The sequence below is a fragment of the Mus musculus genome, chromosome X (assembly GCF_000001635.26).
Source record: "Mus musculus strain C57BL/6J chromosome X, GRCm38.p6 C57BL/6J".
NCBI lineage: Eukaryota > Metazoa > Chordata > Mammalia > Rodentia > Muridae > Mus > Mus musculus.
Window position 1 is genome coordinate 159450734 of NC_000086.7, and position 25550 is coordinate 159476283.

Genomic DNA, 25550 nt, shown 5'->3' on the forward strand with positions numbered 1-25550 from the left:
GCTAAGATTTTATACACTATATTTAATAGGTATGGAGAAAGTAGACAACCTTGTCTTATTCCTGATTTTAGGGGAATTTCTTTGAGTTTCTCTCCATTTAAATTGAGGTTGGCTGTGAACTTGTTGTAAACTGTTTTCATTATGCTAAGGTATGTCCCTTATATCCATAATCTCTATAGAACATTTATCTTGAAGGGAAGTTAAACATTGTCCAAGGCCTTTTCTGCATCCAATGAGATGATTATGTGGGTTTTGTCTTTTAGTTTGTTTATATGGTAGATTACATTTATAAATTTCTGTATATTGAGCCGTCCCTGCATCTCTGGGATGAAGACTACTTGATCATGGTAGATGATCTTTTTGATGTCTACTTAGATTAATTTTGCAAGTATTTGATTGAGTAAAATTGCGTCTAGCTTTATAAAGGAAACTGGTCTGTAATTCTTTCTTAGTTGGGTCTTTATGTGATTTGGGTATCAGGGTGACTGTAGTCTCATGAAACAAATTAGGCAGTGTTCCTTCTGTTTTTATTTTGTGGAATAATTTGAAGAGTATTGGCATTAACTCCTTAACTCCTTTTTTTTTGTTTTGTTTTAAATCTGGTAGGTTTCTATGCTAAAACAATCTGGCCCTGGACCCTGTGGTTGGGAGACCTTTGATGAGTGGCTCTATTTCACTGTGGCTTAGAGGCTATTTAAATTGCTTATCTGCTCTTAATTTAATGTTGGTAACTGGTATGTATGGAGAAAATTACCTTGTTTTGTTCTGTTTTGTTTTTTGTTTTTAGATTTCCCAGTTTGGTGGAGTTCAGGGTTTTTAAAGTATGCTCCTAATGATTCTCTGGATTTACTTAGTGCCTGTTGTGTGGAGTTATGTTCCCTATTTCATTTCTAACTTTTAAAAATTTTTAAAATTCTCTCTGCCTTTTAGTTAATTTGGATAAGAGTTTGTCAGGATTGCTAATTGTCTCAGAAAACTTAACTTTTAAAAAATTTTATAGATTCTTTGTGTTGCTTTTGTGTGTTTATCTGGTGAGATTCCCTTTGTGGCTTCCCAGAGAGTGCCTGCTGGAGTTGGTGACTGAGATAAAAACAGTGAGTAGTGGGAGGGAGGTTAGGAGGGAAAACTCTGTGTGGTCCATTGGAGATGTGGGCAGGGAGAAAGGAAGCAGGTGTTCTGCTGTCCAGCTGAGGATAAAACTGGAGGATTAGATTTAGAGGAGCAGAGGGAGCTATAAAGATTCCAGTCTGCCTACCTGCTTCCCTAGCCAGAGTCCACTTTCTGTTTTTTAGTTTTAAAGAGGACATAATGCACATTGACCATAGATTGAACCACCTAGTACAAAATAATGATTAGAAATGTGAAACTGTCTTCAGTTACTTTAGTTGACTTTGCTGGAGGCAAAACCAAGATAGAGTGCCAGAAGACATGGAACAGTCTATGCACTATTTTAAAAAGTCACATCGAAATAGAGGCTGAAGGTTCAGAAGTTCAAGTTTATCCTTGATTTCATAGACAGTTTGAATCTATGAAACTAACCTCGGCTATATTAGCCCATGTATCAATAAAAAAAAATTCAGGATAAAAATCCTAAAATGAAAACAAAACAAGATTCACATGGGTCTGGTGGTACAGCTCTGTAACCGTAGCTAATTAAGTGTTTAAGACAGAAAGATTAAAGGTTCAGGAGATGCCTTGGCTATAGCATAAGTTCAAGGATAACCTGAGCAATTTAGTGAGACTGTATCTCAGAGTAAATAGTTTTAAAAGAAGGCTGAGAGTATATATTAATGAGAAAGCAGTTCCCTAACACATGTGTGTCCCTAGGTTCAATCCTCAATTTTGGAAGGGGAAGCCAATGCATGAGAAGGTGTTTGGGTAGTTTAAGATAGATTTATCCTTTCTTAGCTTGTATGTTTTTCATGAGTCACTGGACTTGCCTATTTTCTTCCCATCCTCCTTTCCCTGATGACTTAGAGTTTGTCCCTTTCTCCCTTGCATTCACATTTTAATTCTTGACATCCTGCTGATTCAGGCAAAAGCCTGTAACTACTTCTTCCAGGAAAGAACACTATGCAGTGTCACATTAGATGGTTCTCTTGCTTCAGCACATCCTGCAATGTCACAAGGGTCCACTTTGGAGGCAATTTCTGTGCATAATTTTTCTTTATAGAACATTAGTGTTGGAAGCACTTAATGTAGTCAGTCTCATATTCCTTGTTGATGAAGGGATATTATGTTAGATACAGCCTAATCTGTAGTACTTTATAGTCTGGATATTTTCTGATTCTGTGCTTTCTTTTATCCTTAATATAATTGAGGATATGCTCTGACCACTGGTCAGCATGAAAACAACCTGAAAATGCTTTTCTATTTTTTCTAGGAACAATGTGGCACAGTTTTGGCAGGTTAGGTCTATGCAGAGAGCTGGGTTTTCTAAGGTTATTTAGCAACCCAAGGAAGGAGAAGCTTGCCTTTGTCACCTGCACCCACCTTCAGGGTCCCAGGAGACCCAGGTATAGTTTAAGGACTTTCCACACATAGGGTAACCAGTTCACTCCATCAGGTTAGTATACTGCTGATGCTAACTAAGACTTAATGTTTTCATGAGTGATCTCTGTGGAAGTGGGATTGCTCTACACTATGGAAGTTCTCCAAAGGAAGCCTTCAGTGATCAACTCAATGAAGAGCTCAATGAGAGCTGTTAAATGCTCAACAGCACGTGGCTATAAAATCATTTTTGTTGTTGTTGTTTTTGTTTTTCAAGACAGGGTTTCTCTGTGTAGTCTTGGCTGTCCTGGAACTCACTTTGTAGACCAGGCTGGCCTCAAACTCAGAAATCCTCCTGCCTCTGCCTCCCGAGTGCTGGGATTAAAGGTGTCTTCCTAAACTTATGTGTCCCATCACAGAAGTTGGTAGTCTCAGTATCCCTTAGTATCACATTAGGGGTTTACAAATGGCCAGAGCCAAATTTTAAAAAAAAGTCCTGAAACAAAGCCACTAATGATTTAGCTACATTAATGCCAGATCATCTGGAATATCATTTTATCAGGCAAAACCAATACATTGACTCTTAAAGGTCTTAAGAATTGGCAGGACTATGGCAGTGGCAGCAGTTTTCTTATGGAGGGAGCCCATGTCCAGTATCCACTTGAGACCCTGTCCTTAAACAAACTAATATTCTTAGTAGAAGTCACCTTCAGGTGACTTCCTATAGCATCCAAGATGCCACATACCTTCAGAATTTAAGTTCTAGAACAAGTTCTTCTAACTCAAGTTTTTGGTGGACAGTTCATTATTCTCATCTAATCTTTATTCAGTGTAGCTTCTTGACTAATTGCCCTGGAAGGTAGGATTTAGAAAAAGATCAACTCTTGATTCTTGTGCTAACAAATAACTAAGAAAAGCTTCTTTCAAAAAGTAGCTTCGCCTTTTCCGTTGGATTGACCCATCTAAACTTCTCACACTGTCATTGCTTAATGGCTAGTAAAACTCAAACTGGGTAGGTGCAAAACAAGAAATTTCTGAATTTATCCAAACAAAAACTTGACTCAGCTAAAGGCTGGCTATTCTTAGAGGGCCTTGGCTAACTACCTGGCTATATATAGAAATCTGTTTGTAGAGAGGAGACCTCTTGTGAAGAGCCCTATTGTGGACCACTGTGGGCTTGAGTTTCATCCTTGAACATGTATAGTAGAAGCAGTAGAAAAGGTATAGCTTGTTCTCTCTGCCTGCCCCCTCCCCCTCCTTTCTTCCCTTCCTTCCTCCCTCTTGCCTCTTTCTTTCTCTTCCTCTATTCTCTTCTCCCTTTTCCTCTTCCTCTCCTCCCCCCTCCCTTTCTTCCCTCTTTCTCTGACCACCAGACAACAGTGTCTGGATCATTCTGTACTAGAGGACTTTTCCTGATTGATTGATTGATTGATTTATACTAATTCTAGTTTTAGTTAAAATAGAACATAATGGATTTCATTTTCACATTTGCATATATATACGTATACATGTGTATATATATATATATATACACATGTATACGTATATATATATAAAAATATAAAATGGTATCTTGGCAATATTTCCTGCCCCACTACCTTTTCCTACTCCTCCTTCACCAAACAGTCCCTTTTCTATTTTCTATTTTTCTTTTCTATTTTCATGTTACATGTATGTATATATGTATGTATGTATCGTTTAATGCAAATTCCTCATCTGAAAGAAAAGTGTGATATTTTCTATCAGTCCCCCTTTAGTTTTATGTCACATATGTTTATGAAATAATATGAATTTATATTTAAATCTAATTTCCATGTATGAGAAAGAACATGTTATATGTCTGAGTCTGGCTTATTTTGTTTATCATGATCTTTTAGTTCTAGCAAATGACATAATTTCATTCTTCATTATGGCTAGATAAAACTCTATCGTCGGAGCTGGAGAGATTGCTTTGTGTTTAAGGGCACATATTGCTCTTACAGAGAACTCATTAGATTCCTAGCACCCATATGGTGCTTCCCAACCAGCTGTAACTAGTTTTATGGAATCTGGCTCACTCTTCTGGCCCCCATAGGCACCAGACACACACATAGTGCACTTATATTCCTTCAGGAAAAACACTCATACACATAAAATTAAAATAAAAATTTAAAACTCCATCGTATATAAATACCACAATTTCTTTTTTAATCATTTCCTTTTAACTAATTTATTTAATTTTTAAGTTGGTATACAAATTATTGGGTTCCATTATAGCACTTTTACAAAAAGATTTTGATTTATGTCTATGTGGGGAGTAGTACATGATTCTGACCTGTGGAGGCCAAAAGAAGGGAGTCTTCTGGAGCTGGAGTTACAGACAGTTGTGTGCCACCTGACGTGGGTACTGAGAACTAAACCTACATCTTCTTCAAGAAACACTGAGCCGGGCTGGAGAGATGGCTCAGCGGTTAAGAGCACTGACTGCTCTTCCGAAGGTCCTGAGTTCAAATCCCAGCAACCACATGGTGGCTTACAACCATCCCTAATGAGATCTGGCGCCCTCCTCTGGTGTGTCTGAAGACAGTACTTACATGTAATAAATAAATAGATTATTTTTAAAAATCTTTAAAAAAAAAGAAACACTGAGCCATCTCTCCAGATGGATTATGACAGTTTCTTGCTCTAGGTCCTTTCATTCTCCCAATTGCCACATTTTCTTGATCTATTCATCTATTAATAGGAATCTAGGGTGGTTCCATATCTTGGCCATTGTAAGTACAGCAGCTGTAAACATGGATATGCAAGTATCCCTATATTATGGCAACAGAGTAGTCCTTCAGGTATGTGTGCACTAGTGATACAACTCGGTCATTCATATGGTTAATGTCGTTTTATTTTTTATTTTTTTGAAAAATCGCCATTCTAACTTCCATAGTTGCTGCACTCATTTTCATTTCCAGTAACTATGAAAGTGGGGGTCCTTTCCCCAATATTCTTTCCATCATTCATTGTCATTTATTTTTTTTAATGATAGCCAATCCTCCCATGGTGAGGTAGAATTATAATGAAGATTTAATTGGCATTTCCCTAGTGGCTAAGGATATTCAACATATTACAATTACTTATTTACCAATTTTATTTTTGAGAATTATCTGTTTAATGCATTTGCCTATTAATTGGATAAATTGGGGTGATGGAATGTTTAATTTTAGTAGTTCTGTATCTGTATACTTTTTTTTTTTTTTTTTTTTTTTGGTTTTTAGAGGCAGGGGCAGGGTTTCTCTGTATAGCCCTGGCTGTCCTGGAGCTCACTTTGTAGACCAGGCTGGCCTCAAACTCAGAAATCCGCCTGCCTCTGCCTCCCGAGTGCTGGGATTAAAGGCGTGTGCCACCACGCCAGGCTCTGTATATATTCTTGCTACTAATCCCCTGTCAGATGTATAGTTTGTGAAAGTTCTCTCCCATTCTGTAGGCTGTCTCTTCACTGATAATTTTTTCCTTTGCTGTGAAGGAAGTTTTCAGTTTAATAAGATATAATTTATTGTTTCTTGAGATTATTTAGTGAGCCACTGGAGTTCTTTCTGGAAAATTTTTGCCTACTCTTAAATCTTGAAGTAGTTTCATTAGGCTTTCCTCTGTAAATTTCAGTTTGGGGTCTTAAGTTGTGATCTTTGATTCATTTTTCATTTTTTGTGCAGAGTGAAAGCTAGGATAGAATTTCATTCTTCTACATGTGACTATCCAATTTTCCCCAATGCTCTACTGGATTTTGAATCCAGCTTGGCTAGCTCAGTGGTCACTGTTGGCCACAGTTCTCCAGATTTGTCTAGTCATCTAGTTAGATGTAGAGTTAGTCAGAACTAAAGGGATCAGGGGATAAGATTACCTTCCTCCCTGTCTTCCTTCTTATAAGTCCACACAGGTACTAAAGGGACAAGAATATGTCTTGCCATTTCCCAACCTCTGGTTGGTCACCAGCGATACTCGGGAGAGCCAGAGCTTAGTAGGTACTATATACTTCCAGGATTTATGAATACTGTTTTCCTAGTGTAACTAAACTTTCTTTCCCTTGCTTTCTCATACTCAACTTTTCTTCTGTAAGTCAACAATAGTTCTGTGATCCTACTAGCAGCAGCACCTGAAAACTAGTTAAAAATGTTAAGTTCTTGGGTTAGGTATACTTTAGTTCTTGCTTAACATGTGCAAGGCCTTGAGTTCTAATCGCCAGTACTGCCAGAAATAAATATAAGAATGCACTACTCCAGATTCCTGAGAAATACTAAATCCTGTGGGGAGGGAGGCTTCTGATGCACCCACACTAAAGTTTGAAAGCCACTGTTCTGAGCTGTGTTTCAAATCTTCCTTCAAATTCACATTCATTTAGCAGTGGTAAAAGAGTTAACTCTCTCAGGTACTAGATCTAGGAATTAACCTTATATGACATGGTGACATAAATAATAGTATCTTCATTTTATAGGTGAGGAAATTGAAGGACAGAAATATAAAATAATCAGAGGGCTAAAAAGCGGATCACAAGTCTACTCAGAGTCTAAAGGAACAAGGCCCCGCTTTTGTAATCTGGAGCCACTTGGGAAATTGAGGGTGGTTAGTAATGAATAGATTTTTCTGAAGTTGTTTTTTTTTTCCTTCCTAAGTTTGCCAGGGGTATGTCTGGCTTTAGGAGAACAAGCAGTTCTTTATAATTCTGCCTCCTCAGAATTATAACTGCTCAGTAATAAGGCTGGTTTCAGTAGTCTTTGTTCTGCGTCCCCTTAATATATTAGTAACTATCTTAAGAGGTCCTTCTGATCCTTTTGACATGTAGAAAATCTACCAAAACTCATCCTGAATTGAATTTATTCTAGGGTAACGTGTTGAAAACAAATTAGGCTGCTAGTTAAGTACTTTTGGTTTAAATTCATGTAATAAAATACTATTTAGTCTGTCTCATGTGACCATATTTCACTCATCCAGTGTTGTAAATTTTTATTCCCTCCTAGTTCCAATGTTTATCTGGAAGACCATCAGTGCTAGTCATCAGAACTTAATGGTTCAAGGTCATCAGGAAAGGACATGTAAGAAATGTACACTCATGACTGGAAAGCACTTGACTCCAAACTAGAACACAAGTGCCTAAGTCATGATTACTCAGTTCTTGCTGTCCCAAATTATTTTTTTGCCTATTTTTATAAACCATCAAAAACTCTAGCTATGTATTTTGGAGTCCAATAGGGTTAGTCTACTCCCAGATGACTGAAATGTACTGACCACTCTTACCTTAGGCTTCTCTAGTAGAGGCAAGGAGTAGAACTAGTATTTTGCATTGTCATTGAGCTAGTGAAGGTGCGGAATTAGAACACCTTCAGTTCACTGTCAAGGACAACTTTATGAAAGTAACAGTTTAGTTAATATGGATAATTTGATAAATCTTCCTTTAGGAGAGAAGCCCGGTGACTGATTTTATTTTCTAATTAAAAATTACTTAGTCCCTGCCACCTACACACATACACCTAACTATGGCAAGGCATGGGTATTTTATTTTGTAACCAGAAGTCTCTGTACCTTTGTCAAATCTTGGACTATGCAATATTTTCTTAAGAGTAATATGAGCAGAAAATTATTACAATGTTGAAACAGAGTCCAAAGATGAAAATGGGACATTACAAAATAGGTTTCAAAATCAAATGCTGTCCTTAAAAGTTATATACAAGGCTGAAAATTTTCAAATTATACTTTAATTTCCTCAAATGGGGAATAGGTTATGCTTTCAATTAGAAAGGCTATATTTGGTACCAGGATCAAATTTCTTAACCAGACTTAAGACAGGCTTGAAAGAGTTAATGCTTATTGAGCATTATTCATGAGCAAGTGGAGCTGGCATAGCAACAGTTTCTCCCCAGGGAGGAGAGGGGAGGAGACAGACAGGACAGGACACAGTGTTCACAGTCTGTGGTTGGAGAGCCAGCACTAGCCTAGCTGTATTGTTTCCTCTCCACCCCAGCACAAAGGTACTGGTGTGGTGAAGAGAGCACATGTGCCTGGGTTTGGGATGCTGAGCACAGAAAGCCCCTTTTGGTGCCTCTTCTGGAGCACTAAGACAGCAGCAGTGCAGTACAGCTGAATGGTCCATACTGTTTCTGCTAAAGTTCTACACCTTTTGTAAATTGGGCAGGAGCGCCTGGAAGCAATGATGCGCCGGTCCCTGGAGCGTACACAACAGCTAGAGCTGAAGAAGAAGTGCTCATGGGCAGGATCACCAGGGCCTGGCGGACGTGATGGTGAGTCTAATACTGTCTCTGCATTGCAGGGCCCTGTAGGGAATCTCGGGAGTGACTGATGTCTGCAGGATTGGAAGATCCTGTGCACAGCTTTTAAGATGCTTAAACTGCCATGCTTCCTGTATGTATATGCATTTCTCATAGAGGAGAGCTGTCATTCTTTTTGCTATCAGGTACTCAAAGCATGAATACTGGGCTTTAGGGAAGAGTGAAAGAAAAGCAGAGAAAATAAATATAGAGCCTGGTAGCTGAACTGAGCACACAGGTCCAAAAACAGTCTCATTTTAGGAGAGGGAAATAGCAGAAGGCACAGTCACAGCTCTAGATATGCCTGGAAAAGCAGCAGTTACTCTCTAAGAAGGGCTGGGCGGTTTCCTTTTTTCCCCTGTTTGTTGCTCTGATTTTATTTTAAAGGAACTTAACTTACTTTACTATCTAATTCATAATCATCTTTAAATCTTCAAAGACCTAACTTATGGATTATTACTACTATCAGGATGACTTTCCCCTCTTTTCAATGTCATAGTTTGTTTCAATAATCTCAGTATTCTATTATACAGGAGTTGTATGCTACCTCTTTCTGAGAGCAGATTGTAAATAACTGACTCTTGACTTTGCCATCTTGTGATTTTTAACCATTTGGCAATGAATACATTTTTTTTTCTTTTGAAAAGGCAATAATTCATTTGTTACTTTTCTAATTTCTTTATTAAAAACTAAAATGCAGCAACAAATTGGAACTTTTTCTTTTACCTCTCTTTGCTCTGATTTTTTTCTGTGTAGGTGAATCAGAAAATACCCCACCCCTTCCTCTAACTTTAGCAACCAGCACCCCCCCTTTGGACACAGGGACCACTACAGCTGCTGCCGAGTCCACCAACGGTATACACGAGCATCACCATGCCATAGTGTTCTGTGACAACTGCTCTGATCACCCTCCTCCATCACTGTCTGTCTCAATTGTGAAGTCACTCAAAAGTGAAATCACTTTCACAATTGATTTCTTGGTCTGACTTGTCATGACTTTTCCCCCTAGAGCTGTGAACGACATGCCCATATGTTTTTTGTTCCTTTGTCATCACAGTGCTGCATGCCTTATATCTTAGTGTCCCGGAGACATTTCATCCTCAGCTCACTAACTTCTGCCTTTAAAAAAATCTCATCAATATTTGGCTTTTGTGCATTTAGAGTCTCATTAGTCATCTTGTTTTACTTTTAAGTATCAAAGTACTTTTTTTACTTCTGGTAAAAAAAAAAACAGAAATCACAGATTCTGAATAGAATACTTGGGCTTGGTTAATGTAGTGAATTTCTGGAGAAGTGTTTGAGAGGCAGTGGTAGGGAATTCATCAGTACTAACATGGAGAGTCTAAATAGTCAGACAATTTGGCTTTGTGCCAGACATTCTATCTCTCTGTCTAAAAATACAAAACATAGAAAATATAAACATGAAAATTTTCCATGGTCTAGATTAAGAATAGAACTAGCAAAACTTTGTTTTCATTTAATAATGGCTTTAGAAATGCTGTATATTTGACTGGTAAACTGAAAATGAGATATAGAAGGGATATGATACTTATGAGCAATATAGGAAGATATTTGAATAGTAAGAATAAATATCTTTGATTTCTCGTATCCCGTTGACACAGCCTATCCTTATTGGTAGTGCTAAGTAGCACAGATTTTGCTTTCTAGGTTGAGACTTGGCCTTCCCCATAGTAAAGCTAGTTACAAGGTGAGCTGAGGGACTCAGACATACCACCTATATGAATGCCAAAAATAGCAAGATGAAATAATATTTTAATGCTGAATTTATAAAAATTAAACCACTTGGTCAGCAGAAATTGTCAGATATGAGGAATTCTTTCATTTGAAAGCATGAGTTAAATTTTGAAAATATTAGGTGTTAGCTTCCTTGATAGGAATGCATGGGTTGTTTTACTTTTGCCTCAGGTTCTAACACAGATTCACAGGGCACGGCCAGTACTTTTCGTTTGGTTGTAATGATTTAATTTAGAAGCCAATATAGAACAATGACAGAAAACATAAGAACATCAAATCTAGGGTCAGATATTTAAATTCTTACTATACTGTTAAAACATTTGCAGAGGAGCCATTTTGATGCCTTCTCTTAAAAATAGGAAGAAAATCTACCACTGCTAAGTTAGTGCTACTTTAAACACAAACTGCATTACAAGTAACATTATTTTTCCAACCTGAGCCTCAAATAACCTCTAGGAAATGTTCTGTTTCGGCACATACAGTTTTATTCAAGGTGTTTGATAGTTCTAAGAACTGTTGTCCCTAGGTCTAGGTTAGTTTTGTTTTTGTTTGATGTGGATATGTTTAAAAGTTGCTGGACACAAGAAAATACTGGATGAGATTAGCATGTTTTTAGCTGAGTATTAGAATGAGTTTGAACATTTAAAGAGAAGAGCACAGTGAAGAAATTGCAAACCGGTGAATGCTGTCGCCTGAACATTTCCAGCTTAAGATAATGAAAGCAGTGTGCTGGGCTCCAGTGGAGTACCACTGAACGTGTGTGGATGAGGACAGGAAGGACGCTTTGAGATATGATTTCACAGGCGACAGTGAGAGAAAACCAATGTCTTTAATGCATTTCTCTGCAGCATGTGACAAACTTTCAACATCAACCATGAATTTGCCAAAGCAGACGGAGTCTCCTATGAGTAAACACCTGTCTTCATCCACCGTGGCAATATCTTATTCCCCAGACCGAGGCAAGTGAATGGGTAGACCTTGTCTCTCCAGTTTGCTTCTTTCTGGTGTGAGCGTCTTAACACTGCCCTTTGTGAAAGTCTCCTTTCTTAGCCTTCTGTAAGTCTTACCACTGTCCTAACCTCTAGGGTTTGGCTTACAGGACTTTGGAAAATTAGCACTTTGTTCTATAAAGAAAGGTCATTATTAATTAATAGGAATTGACAGTATTCTAATTTGCCAGAACCTATTTCACAGAGCATAGAGGAGTTTTGTTTTGTTTTGTTTAAAGAACCCACTAGATAGCCGGGCGTGGTGGCGCATGCCTTTAATCCCAGCACTTGGGAGGCAGAAAGAAGCAGGCGGATTTCTGAGTTCGAGGCCTGGTCTACAGAGTGAGTTCCAGGACAGTCAGGGAAACCCTGTCTCGAAAATACTTAAAAAAAAATACTTAAAAAAAAAAAGAAGAAGAGACTGCTAGGTCAGTGATATAATTGATTATAATTGATTAGCTAGAGGAGAATTGGTTAGTCAGACTTTTCTAGAAGACTTGATAAGAGAAAAAAATAGGACTGTGAAGTCATTCATGGTTTGTAGGCCTGCCTATTTTATAAATGAAAACAAAAATACAGAAAGAAGTCGATGCTTTTTTAAAAAGGTAAACCATGAACAACCTTTTAAGGCAGTCTTTTGTTTTGGGAGACAGTATATAGAGGGACATCCACTACTTTCAGAACCTCTGTGTTCTAGTGAAGTCTTGGAAGAGTCACTGGAGCCCCGGAGTTTTGCCTTTTAGTATACATGGGTTAAGAAAGAGAGGTCTCTTCTTGTGTAACAGGAATATCCTAAAACACGGATGAAGGAAGTCAGGTATTAGAAGACTGCTGAGGTTGTCAGGTCATCACCAAGGGGTGAGCAAGAAGAGGTTTGTGACTTGGACAAGGCTGGGAGGCCTTTCCTGATTGTTACTCACTGCCATTGATTTTATCCCCACATCCCAGAGGCATGATATATGGAGTAGAGTCCCCAGAAGTGTCATAATGCTGTTCATTTCTGATGTCCGTTTATGAGTAAACTGCTCGAAACATGGAAGGAAGGAAGAGTTTGAAAAGAAAATACTTAACACTTTTAACTCTATGTTCATTAGATCACATGGTCATAGGTTGATCTTAAATTCATTTTTTGCATTAATGAACATGTAAATATAAACATGCCATTTCATGATTGACAACTGAATTATCTGCTTATGTGTATATTCTAGATTGAAATTTTTAAATCTCCATACCATTTACTAAATAGGCATCTAAACAATATCTATTGTCATATATCCCTAAACCAAAACATTTTAGTTGTTAGATTTTATTTTTTCTTTTCTTTTTTTTTTTGATATTTTGTTGTTGATTTTGCTTTTCTTTTTGAGGCAGCATCTGATTCTATGGTCCAGGATGGCTTTGTACCCCTGATATTACTACTTACACTCCCAAGTGCTAGGTGTAAATTATAACATCCAGGAGGCAACGCAGTTTGGATCATGAATCCTACCTACTGTCTTCCATTAAAGCCAGTTATTTGGTTGGCTATTATTTTTGTGCCATTGGTGTAATTTTGGCCTTACTTAAAAAATTAAAAGCAGAAGAAAGAATTTCTCTTTCTACTATTATATGAAGGCACTTTTCATTTAAAAAAAATCAGCATTTTAAAATATTTCTTTTATATATTTTTAAATTTTTTATTGAAAATACATTCTTCTCTCACACAATTCATTCCAACCACAGTTTCCCTCCTTCTGTTCCTCTTAGCACCTCTCCACCTCTCCTCTCCCCTAGATCCACTCCCCCTCCATTTCTTCTTTGGAAAAGAGCAGACCTCTAAGAAAGTGTAAAATTAGTTTAAAATTAGTAAAATTGGGCATGATCTTTGTTTTTCCAGTGTTATATGTCCTTAGTAAGGGAGTTCAGATAACTTTGGGAAGTGGGGTTAATTCTTTCCATCTAGTACTGGTCACCGAGCTTGTTCTTTGTTCTGCTTTGCTTTGTTTTTGAGACAGGTTCTTACTGTGTAGCTCAGGCTAGCATCAAACAGGATTCTTCTGCTTCAGTCCTCAACTGCTTTGATTATAGGTGTGTACCATTGCACACCGAGAGCTCACCTGTGGCTCAGAGAATAATGTGTTGACTTAATTCTGATGCCACAAGAGAATGAAGGAATGAACTCGAAAATCTTGAGTGATGTTTTATTTTTTTTTATTTTACTGTGACAAACTCCAAAACCATCCTTTGTTAGAGTTACTTTAATTTTCACAGTTGTTCTGCCACCAAAATGTTAAATGCTATCATTCACTATCTTGTTTAAACACTATTTTCTTTTATTTTAATTTTGCTTTTAAAAATTCAATTTAATTCCATCCCTCAGCTCATTGCATGCACCTTAATTCCATAGACACCTTTCTTGTTTCCAAGACTGCTGACACCACATAGCCTTTTTAAGCCAGCAGCAGAAATACATACATGCTCTTTGAGCAGGCCCGTGACTCAGGTGAAAGAGTCCAAGCTGTGAAATCAAAGAACATTTCTGAAACTTTTTTTTGTTGTTGTTTTTCAAGACAGGGCTTCTCTGTATAGCCCTGGCTGTCCTGGAACTCACTTTGTAGACCAGGCTGGCCTTGAACTCAGAAATCTGCCTGCCTCTGCCTCCTGAGTGCTGGGATTAAAGGTGTGTGCCACCGCACCCGGCTCTGAAACATTTTTGATCAGCCTTGGATTCATTCCTGAATTTTTGCATCTTACTTCTCTTTTGCTGCCTTTATAAAATGCTTTCAATGACTAAATAGCGTTTTCTGCCTGACAGTATTTTGCTGTTGCTGTTTGTTTTAAAGTTGAATAATATATAGGTGAGTAAATAATTTTATGACTGGTGACATGTGAATCAGGTGGAAAATCAACTTGATAGACTATGGAGGTTAGAATTTTCTTAGGAGATTTGGGGGGGATAGCATATACATCATTCCCCTTGGAGTACCACAGCGACTACTCACTTTTGCTCATTGAAAGTGGAAGTATTTATTTATTTATTGTAATGAAAGCCACATCTTGTGGTAAATGCTTATAATGTTAGCTACTTAGTAGGCCAAAGTTGGAAGATCATGAGTTTGAGGCCAGTCTGGACAATATAGCACGACTGTGTCTCAAAATTTTAATATTAAATTGTCATGAGGATTAAATGAGATCATAGTATAAATAAGGTTACACAGTAGTTGGCACAGCATAAAAGCTCAACAGATGTCTAGAGCCTTGCTACTCAAAAAAGTGATCCATGGACCAGTGATGGAAACTTTGTAGAAAGGCCAACTCTGAGGCCCTCCCTAACCTGTATATTAAAGTTTGACAAACACTGGATCAGACTATCAGTGACCTTTCTTTATTGAATACGATTAGAACATGATGTCAAGGTTTAAGAGGGTAAGCATTCTCTTCATTTGCACATGAGCAGCACAGTGACTATATAAGGCCACATTCCAAGATACAGTGTATTCAGTGAAAATTACATCAGACTACATAGGCCTGTTCTTCTTTTTACCAGAGAGGACAAGATCTCATGTAGTCCAGACTGGTCTCAACTTCACTAATGTAGCTGAAGCTAGCCTTGAACTCCCAAATTTTCTGCCTGTATCTCCCAAGTACTGAGATCGACAGTATGTGCCTGTCTGGCTATAAAACCTCTTAAGTGGTTACAGTGTGGTGTGGCACTTCTACTCCTAGATACAGAGCCAGAAAAATTAAAAACACTTAAAGGGTGAATGTTCTTAGCAGCATTATTCACAGTAGCCCAAGTGGAAACAATTTGAATGGATAAACAAAATGAAACATATCTATAAAGTAAAATATTGTTCAGCAAGAAAGTCATGCTGATAGATAATACCTAATAGATGAAGTTTGAAACTATTCCAAGTAAAAGATGGAAGGCACAAATGTCACGAATTACATGACTTTGCTTATATAGAATGTTTGAAATAGGTAAATCCTAGAGACAGACAGTAGATTACTGTTTAACATGGAAGGCAGGGAAGAAAGGTTAATGACTGCTTGATGGATAAAAGGTTTCATTTGAGAGCCTTAAAATGATTTGTAATTTGGTCATGATTGTGAATATACTAAAATCAATGAACTGGACATTTAAAGGGAAAATTATATGATGCGCTGATTCTATCTCATCAGTAACCCTAAATTCTTAACCAGTAGGAAGTACCCTCATTCTTAGGAGGAGAAATGTCTCAGGGGGTCTTCAGATTTGCTCAGAAGGTCCAGTATGCAGCTAGACTCCCCTCTTTTATTTATTATGATGAAAAGCTATACAAGAGAATCCACCAAGGGGGAAAAAGGAAAGACAGAGTCTAGGGAAGACAAGGCACAAGCTCCCAGAGTCTCTCCAGGAATCACTGAGGATGTGTTTACTGAAGTGACTTAAGACAAGGATGAGCTGCCCACCAGGGAAGTTTGGTAGATATTTGATGCTGATTTTTTTACAGAGATGTGACCATGTGAACTCCTTGTTCAATATGTAGCAAGATTTTGTATTCTTGAGCCGGGCAGTGGTGGTGCATGCCTTTAATCCCAGCACTTGGGAGGCAGAGGCAGGCAGATTTCTGAGTTCAAGACCAGCCTGGTCTACAGAATGAGTTCAGGACAGCCAAGGCTGCACAGAGAAACTCTGTCTTGAAAAAAAAAATGTATTCTTGAAATGAAAGTGTATTTTCAGATTATTTTTACATACAGTTTAAAGCACAATAAATGATCTTCTCACCAGCCAATGATGGCATCCTTGATAAAGTCTTACATTCCCAGGCTTTGTTCAGAGACCCACCTTAGAAGCTGGCTTTTCCAAGGCCAGCAGTCAAATCTGAACAGTCTCTTCTGAATAGTCCATACTCTTAACCCCGTTGCCATGTCTTTAACAGTGAGACCCCACACAACAGGATAAGGCCAGCCTGTGGCAGTGACCTTACATGTAACTTTTAGATAACCTGGGTTTAAAAGTAGAATCAAAGCCGGGCGTGGTGGCACACGCCTTTAATCCCAGCACTCGGGAGGCAGAGGCAGGTGGATTTCTGAGTTCGAGGCCAGCCTGGTCTACAAAGTGAGTTCCAGGACAGCCAGGGCTATACAGAGAAACCCTGTCTCAAAAAAAAAAAAAAAAGAAAAAGAAAAAAGAAAGTAGAATCAAATCCCACTAACCTTAAAGGTCTGTCAGCCATGTTGTTTCCTTGTTCCTTCTGAATCTTTTTCACCTGGCTCCAGCCCAGCTCTGGCCAGTAAGTTGAAGCTTTCCTGACTACCTTCAATTCAGGTCTGAGGCAATGATGGTAAAGGCATGAATAACAAGCACCATTCTTTAGGGTACATGGGTTCCTATGGAAAATGAGAAGGCGAGGACTTCAAGGCACTCAGAGCAGGAGATTTCATTGATCAAGAGACTCACTCCCCAATCTGCATTCCTATTGTAGTTTTCCAGCTGTAGTTGCCCCAGGGTGCTTAGTACAGTGGGAGTAATACATTTCAGTCTGTGATTCCAGAAAGTCTGCCTAAGGCTATCAGTCCCAAAGTCCCCTTCTGTTGGTGACACTGACCCACCTACCTGGTGAGTGTGGATAGTATATCAATGTGCTGTCTAAAAATAGAGAGTGAAAAGACCCGAAAAGAAGAAATTTCCACAAGAGATATACATTGGAATTTTAAAATTCAAATAGAGACTACAATGGCAGTATACCAAAAAATGGCCCCTCATAGTTATCTCAGTAACACTGTTATTTCAGTTTAGACTCAGAAATCTGTGCACAGTAGCTTGCAGAGGCATTGTGGGAAATTTCCTCTAGAAGAAGAGAACTTCTTAGAGCAATTCTGGAAAACAAAGATTACAAATATCTTTGTGACAATGTCCCCCATGCTACTATAACCAGACTTTTTTCCTTTGTATTCTATTCAGCATCCAAAACTTGATTTCTCAATTATTCACTACACTTGCACAAGCCTCTTTTTAAAAAGGGCAGAACATCTTCATTGGTGGGAGAGGAAGAGGAGAAGAATATATATAAAAAATTAAATCATCTTAATCAGAAAGATATATCATGTTTAGAGATTATTCAGAGTCAAATCCTAAATTTTCAAAGAAGGTATCTTAGATATATGTACCAGGAAACGGTAAAGTAAGTAGAGTCAGGCTGTATAGTCCATTTTTATAAACTACTTTTAAAAATCAAGCAGAAAATAGTAATATTGCACTTTGACAATCTTTTGCAAAGAATATACATATTCTTTGCATCCAAATTATAGCACTGAAGAGCAGCTTGGATTTTTTTGGATGGTGCCAACATAGACCATGTCCTGTAGACATTTATATAGCCCAGGTGTTTCAGCAGTATTCAGGGTGTTTCACAGTTTAGGAGGGTTGTATTTGTAGTAGTCTCTATTTGAATTTTAAAATTCCAATGTATATCTCTTGTGGAAATTTCTTCTTTTCGGGTCTTTTCACTCTCTATTTTTAGACAAAAATAATAGTGTAAAAAAAAAACCCCAAAACATTAGTTTGAAACTTGTTCTGGTCTCAGTACGTAGTTCCAACACACCCACTGAGACAAAAACAAGAAAAGGTTGGTCCCTCCTCATTTCCACTGAAGGAAAACTAAAACCACTCCCTGACTGATTATTTTTTAACCCCAGTTTAGGTAGAATAGCCAAAAGTAGCCAAAGAATCCCCTGAAGCAACACTCTTGGAATTGCAGTAGTTATCTTCAAATTCTGTATGCAATTTTTCACCTCTCACAACAGAGAATGTCTTGGATGTTTCATATCATGACCAACAACACTACCGCCACACAGCACCACAGGTTCACTCCTTCCTGCCCCCCCCCATTTCCCCAAACATTGTTTTTGCTTTATTTTTTGAATTGGAGTCACTGTAGCAATTCCCACCTCTGATGTCAATTGTTTCTAGGGCCCTCAAGAACACCAGGGTTTGGTGATTCATCAATAGAACTCAGAGAACTCATAGCTCCTGGCTGTAATTCATTATGATAGCAAGATACCCAACCAAGTTTGCAAAAGGAAGAATGCATGAAAAGTAGAGTGGAAAGCGGGTCTAGGTTTCTAATGATCTCCTAGAAAAGTCATACACATAGTGTTGCAACTGAGGAAGCACCCTAAAGATTTAGTGCCCTGGGTTTTTAACAGGGTCTAGTCATGTAGGCACTCTCTACCAAACAAATATCCAAACTTCACACACTTAGAATGTGTTCTTTTTACAAACAGGGTTTGTGCTGTTTTTTTTTTAAGCATTCACCTGTGAATGTCATTAACCTTCCTAAAATCTCAGCTCCTAGATACTGACCTAAGCTCACTCAACCTTGTAAGCAGACCTGCACAGACAGCAGTCAGGACTTCTATGTTCTGCCTGTATAAGGCAGTTGAGGCTTAGACATTAAGTAGCCTGTCCAAGGAATCCAGCTATCAGATGGCAGGGCAAAGTCTTAGCTCCCAAGTACATTAACCACTCAAATGAAAAGGACTGTTGAGTCTTATTTAAGATGAGTCCTAATGTATATTCAGTAGAAAAACCATAATATTTTTTTAAATGCGGACTAAACATTACATTTTTTAAGAAGTAAGCTCTTTTTATCCCCTGATTGTCCTGCCTTTTCCATCTGTGCTTCCTTTATTTTCTGGTTATTGTACTGTAACTCTCTAGTATTCCATGCCTGTCCTTGTGTAGCTCTCGGGAGCCCTCTCAAATCTTCATACAAGTCCTCTCCAACCCGGACCACTGAGAAAAAGAAGAATACACCTATATCTGCCATGGGAGATGCTGGGAAGGGAGCCATGGCTGGAGGAGAGCCTTCACAGGTAAATTTAAGTGTTCTTCTTCATTCTATAGTTTGTCTGACAGTGTGATTGTTTCTACCATTGACCTGGGGGTCTCTCCTTTGTCCATCTATCTCCAGGGCCTGTTCAAAGGATGCATTTGGTTTAAGTTTTTACCAAACTTTGGAAAATTATCAAGTGTTTTTGCATTCCTCTAAAGCTTAATGTCTTGTAGCAGATTCCTGATGATATTGTTGTGATAATACAGCCTTTCTTCCAGGGGACATGAGTCAGAAGGAGTGTTGCAGCGACCCATTCTGCTTCCTCAGGCTATCTGGTTCTAGGACTCTTGTCTCTGTATACAACCAAAACTGAGGTTCTAGGTCAAACTTCATTCACAATAGCCTTTGAATGATTTTTTTTTAATGTCATACGGACACTGTTAGTGAAAAGACTATTAAACAGGTACCTCAATTTTATGTATTTATTAAGAAATTATGCTGGGCAGTGGTGGCGCACGCCTTTAATCCCAGCACTTGGGAGGCAGAGGCAGGCAGATTTCTGAGTTCGAGGCCAGCCTGTTCTACAGAGTGAGTTCCAGGGTTATACAGAGAAACCCTGTCTCAGAAGGAAGGAAGGAAGGAAGGAAGGAAGGAAGGAAGGAAGGAAGGAAGGAAGGAAGGAAGGAAGGGGGGAAGGGAAGGAAGGAAGAAAGAAAAGAGAGAAAGGGAGAAGGGGAAGGAAGGAAGGGAGGAAGGAAGGAAAGAAAGAAAGAGAGAGAGAGAGAGAGAGAGAGAGAGAGAGAGAGAGAGAAAGAGGTTATATATGCCATATTATTTGTGTTATCATTTGCTACATAGTAAAGTACCCTAAACCTTGTCAGATTAAGTAAAAACAGTATGAGCCGGGCGGTGGTGCCCAGCACTTGGGAGACAGAGGCAGGTGAATTTCTGGGTTCGAGGTCAGCCTGGTCTACAAAGGGAGTTCCAGGACAGCCAGGGCTACACAGAGAAACCCTGTCTCAAAAAACCAAAAACAAACAAACAAAAAGTAAAAACAGTATGTCTTCATTCCTAAGTTCCTTGGGTTTGAAATTGAAGTTAGCTCAATTCAGAGCTTGGTGGTTTGGGTACAAGATTTCATGAGGATTTTGTCAGAATGCTGGCCAGGGCTATAGCATCTGATGGCTTAACTGGGCCTCTTGTGAGACTTTCATTACAGGGCTACTGAAGGAGGGACAGGCTCAGTTCCTCATTCCCACAAGCCTCTCCACAAACCTACTTGTGAGTACAAAATGGCTGACCTCCCTCAGATCTATTGTTATTCAATACAAAGGGAGTTGAGTGCCACCTGTTGAAGGAATATATATATATATATATATATATATATATATATATATATATAATCAGTTGTGTTTGATTATGTATCAATTGTTAATACATACAATTTACATTAAAACTACTAAATACTATTGAGACTTTTAGCTTTATTAATTATTATTTTTATTATTTGTAGTCTTAGAGAGCAAATTCAGGAACTTCCATGTTACATTGAGTAGTCTACCACTGTCTTAATATCCTGAGCACTATTGAACATTTTATAAAAACATTTATTTTTTTCAAATTTGTGTTTGCCCTGCGATAGTTAAAATAGGAGCTGGTATTTTTGAGTCTAAGATTTTCTGTAAGGTGGGCTATTTGTGGAAGAAGGTTGCCATTTCTGGGGACCAAATGAGGACTTGTTACAGAAAAGTGTAGTAAGGAAAGAGGGTGAGGCTGTTTCTGCAGGCCAGTCAGTGATGCCCATTCCTTTCTGCCAAGAGAAGTAAGGGGAAAATAGAGAAATGTGTGTTTTGCACTCTGCATTATATACCATGTATGCCTCAGAGTTTACAACTCAGCATCTTGGATATTAAAGTCCCTTTCTGGTAAAGCTTTTGTAGTAAATGTATGGTTTTGTTTGTATGAATTTAATGTTTCAAATTCTCCAAACCCTCCCATATACTTCTCCTTGCTCTCTTTCAAATTCATGATTTTTTTTTTTTTTTTTTTTTGGTTTTTTTGAGACCGGGTTTCTCTGTATAGCCCTGGCTGTCCTGGAATTCACTGTGTAGACCAGGCTGGCCTCGAACTCAGAAATCCGCCTGCCTCTGCCTCCCAAATGCTGGGATTAAAGGCGTCAGCTACCACACCCAGCTTTATTGTTACATATATGTATATACATTTATATGTGTGTATATGACTATGAATATGAATATACTAATATGAATATATTAGTAATTCCTAAGTACATAACCAAGTATAGGAAGCCCTTTTTTGAGTTGTTAGTCAGGGTTGTTCAAGAGACACCCAAAACATAGGCTATTGCTCTTTGCCTTAGTTGCTCTCAGAGGTGGAAGGTTAGTCCTTATTGCTGAAAATACCATGTACTTCCGACACAGAACCCAGAAACTTCTGAGCTACAAGTGTATGTTTTTGTACTCTTTCCAGTTCCTATATATTTAGGGCCACTATCTGGTTATGCTGTTTGTTACCTCTTGGTAAGATAATAAAATGTGGGGCAGAGGATCTCCATGTTGAAGCACAAACTATTGTTCCAACTTGATGACCTAAATATAATGATGTCATAGTATCATAATTCTCTACAAAGATTCATGTTACATACATATTGATACCTCTGTAAGAAAACTGTGTCACTCTGATCTGGTTTTTTTCAAATTGTAGAAGTAGTACCAGTCATGAGCTGTGGCTATCATATTTTTTGTCCCTTACAGATGGAGAAAATGAAGAAGGGGCGAGTGGCAACTTCTGCTGCTTCTGGGGGTCATGGGTCCCCACTGAGAAGATGCGAGCCTCCTGAAGATATTTCCAAGAGGTTGTCTTCTCCTGTGAAATCCAAGTAAGCAGTATTTCCCTTGTCAGAACTCTGATGGTTAACAGTCAAACTTAGTTTGGTTCCATCCAACATTGTGGCTTCTGCTCTGCCAAAAGCACGACCAGCAAAAAGATTTGAGCAAGACAAATGCCTACCTTTGAGGTATGTGCTCCATGCTTATATATCTTCTGGATAAATGAAGGACCATTTATAAGTTCATTGCTTGGTAACATATATAGGACTCATATTTGCCAAGATTATATGTTCATCGTTTTCTCTTTAAAGCCTTCAATTCTGTTTTTCTCTTCCTTATTCCCTCTGGAATTATCCTTTTTCTTCTGATGAACCAGGTCTAGCTCTAGATTGAAGTGATTGCATTATTTGTGGGCACCTGCTCACCATCTTTCATTATTGGAGCTTAGCAATTTTGTTTTGGAGACATAGTCTCCAAAACCAAGTTCTCGTGACCTTGAACTGATCTTTCTGTCTCTGATTCTACAGTGTTGAGATAATAGGTATATGTTATCACACGACACAATATTTTCCAATAAAACACATAATTTTCATTAGGGATAGATAAACTCAACAAGGACAATATAAAAAAACAAATTTATGATCATTGTCCCAAGTTACTAAAAAATTTTACCAACAGTAATTGACAAGAGTGATTCAGTTGAAGGGTCAGTGGGTCAGTAAAATGGTTTGCTTGCTAAAGGTGCTTACCATAAAAGCCTGGCTACCTGAGTTTGATCCCAGGAACTCACCTAAAAGTGGAAGGATTGTCCTCTGACCACTATACATGTACCATTGCACACATCCCCTCTTCATGAACACACATATAGAAATAATAAAAGAGTGAATCAGTAACAACCTAATTCCGAAGTAGAGTGGAAAGGTATAATGTTACTTAGAAGTTTTTCTATGCAGGATTACATAAGATCATCTTCATGCAAGTATATAATGTTTTTTGAGCATATATCCCTCAGTGTAACATTTGAGTGGAGACCTACCTATATGAAGTGAGGATCAGGCCTCAGTTGGAGCCTTCTTCATCTGAAGCTTGTTTGCATTATATCAACATTTCATGTTCAGTTAGTGGTCTTACTTTGAGGCTGGAGAGTGTCTTTTTTTTTTCTTAAAAAGAAATACATTAAATTGGGGCTGGCTTACAATTTCAGAGTTTTAGTCCATTATCATCATGGCAGGAAACATGGTAGAATGCAGGCAGACATGGTGCTAGAGAGTTCTACATCTTGATCTAAGGGCATAGCATGACCATAGGAGACCTTAAAGCCTGTCTGACACATTTCCTCCAACTAGGCCACACCTCCTAATAGTGCCATCCCTATGTGTGAATCATTCAAACACCTGAGTCTGTGAGGGCCATACCTATATTCAAATCACCATAGACATCAACATGGGCCCAGGTGATAGTTCAGACCAGGGATATCCGCCTGGCCTTTGGTGATATCAGACCTACTACTGAAGGGCCATGGATCCTGATATGGCCCTTGTTGGCAAAACAGGCTAGGACCTCACCATGGCCTTAGGGTGACACTGTTGGCTACTCTCATGAGGCTGTTCCTCGCTACCTTGGAGTCTCCAGTTCCACATCCTTTCGTGTCTCTTTTTTTAACATCCCAATTGCTGCCCACAATTCCGTCCTCCTTCCCCCCTCCCCTTCCCTGAGAGGATGCCCACACCCTGGGTATTCCCCTACTCTGGCCCATCAAGTCTCTGCAGGGTTAGGCACATCCTCTACCACTGATGCCATACAAAGCAGCCCTGTTGGGGAATGGATTCCCCAGACAGGCATCAGCTTTAGGGACAGCCCTCACTCCAGTTGTTGGGCTACCTGCATGGAGAGTGAGCTACATATGAGCAGGGAGGTCTAGGTCCAGCCTGTGTATGTTCTTTGATTGGTGGTTCAGTCTCTGAGAGCTCCCAAGGTCCCAGGTTAGTTTACTCTGTTGGTCTTCCTATAGAGTTCCTGTCCCCTTTAGGGCCTTTAATTCTTCCCCCAACTCCTCCACAAGAGTCCCTACCTCCACCCAATGTTTATCTGTGGATATCTGAATCTGTTGTAGTCAGCTGCTGGGTGGAACCTCTCGGGGAACAGCTATGCTAGGCTCCTGTCTGCAAGCATAAGCAGAGTATCATTAATAGTGTCAAGGATTGGTGCTTACCCATGGACTGGGTCTCAAGTTGGACCAGTTATTGATTGGCCATTCCCTCAGTCTCTGTTCCATCCTTCATCCCTGAATCTCTTTTCAGACAGGATAAATTTTGGGTTGAAAGCTTTGTGTGTGGATTGGTGTCCCCATCCCTCCATTGGTAGTTCTGCCTGACTACAGGAGGTGGCCTCTTCAGAACCCTCAGGGGGGTTGTCTATTTATTGTTATAGGACAGATGCTCAGTATGTGTCTGTCTTAGTTCATTAGAGCTAGGAATGCGTCACAGTTTAGAGTTGCTCAGGCTTGGGGATGCATGTACAGACTTAATTGGTTAAGCATCCTTGATCTGACTATTTGAAATCTGAGCATTTCTCAGCAGTACCATGATGCTTTAAAAAATTTGGAATATGGAGCATTTCAGATTTCAAAACTTTCTATTAAGAATGATTAACCTGGGGCTGGTGAGATGGCTCAGTGGTTAAGAGCGCCGACTGCTCTTCCGAAGGTCCTGAGTTCAAATCCCAGCAGCCACATGGTGGCACACAACCATCCCCAACGAAATCTGATTCCCTTTTCTGGAGTATCTGAGGACAGCTGCAGTGTACTTACATATAGTAAATAAATAAATGTTAAAAAAAAAAAAAAAAAGAATGATTAACCTAAAAATAAGCAAAGAAAATAAAACACAGCAGGGAAAGGGGGAAAAAAAGAATGCTTAACTTTGGTTAAAGAGTTGAGAGGTCTAAAGAGAAGCAAGTGTTTCTGGTTTTAAAATGTTCAGAAAAGCCAGACTACATTTGGGAGGCTGAAGCATAGGGATCATATAAATTTCTAGGCCAAAGCTGGGTGTGGTGGCGCACTTGGGAGGCAGCGGCAGGTGAATTTCTGAGTTCGAGGCCAGCCTGGTCTACAGAGTGAGTTCCACAACAGCCAGGGCTATACAGAGAAACCCTGTCTCAAAAAACCAAAAATGAATGAATCAATGAATGAATGAATGAATAAATTTCTAGGCTGGCCTGAGCCAGAATATGCTACATATTTAAACCTTTCTTCCAAGTAAATAAAAATAAAATACTCAGAAAAACAGGTTCCTACTAGGTGAAAAATAGTGGATGAATAACATGGGTGTAGACCAGTCTAGAGAATCATGAGAGCTTATATGCCCCAAGCATAAATTAATTAAA

At 38.8% G+C, this 25550-nt stretch overlaps 1 protein-coding gene across 17 annotated transcripts in view; it reads left to right on the top strand.

The window, feature by feature from the left end:
* Positions 1-25550, top strand: part of Map7d2 (MAP7 domain containing 2) — an 84467-nt gene that overhangs the window by 36242 nt on the left and 22675 nt on the right. For 3 of the 17 annotated variants that reach the window (NM_001081124.2, NM_001359310.1, XM_011247881.3), the window contains exons 4-8: positions 8645-8750; positions 9534-9632; positions 11381-11491; positions 19230-19360; positions 22092-22216. In NM_001081124.2, the coding sequence (NP_001074593.1) occupies positions 8645-8750; positions 9534-9632; positions 11381-11491; positions 19230-19360; positions 22092-22216 (572 nt within the window). Of the gene's footprint in view, positions 1-8391; positions 8751-9533; positions 9633-11380; positions 11492-19229; positions 19361-22091; positions 22217-25550 lie in introns of those variants that run through there. The other 14 variants (XM_017318641.2, NM_001359315.1, NM_001359317.1 and 11 more) reach the window with 8 other exon arrangements.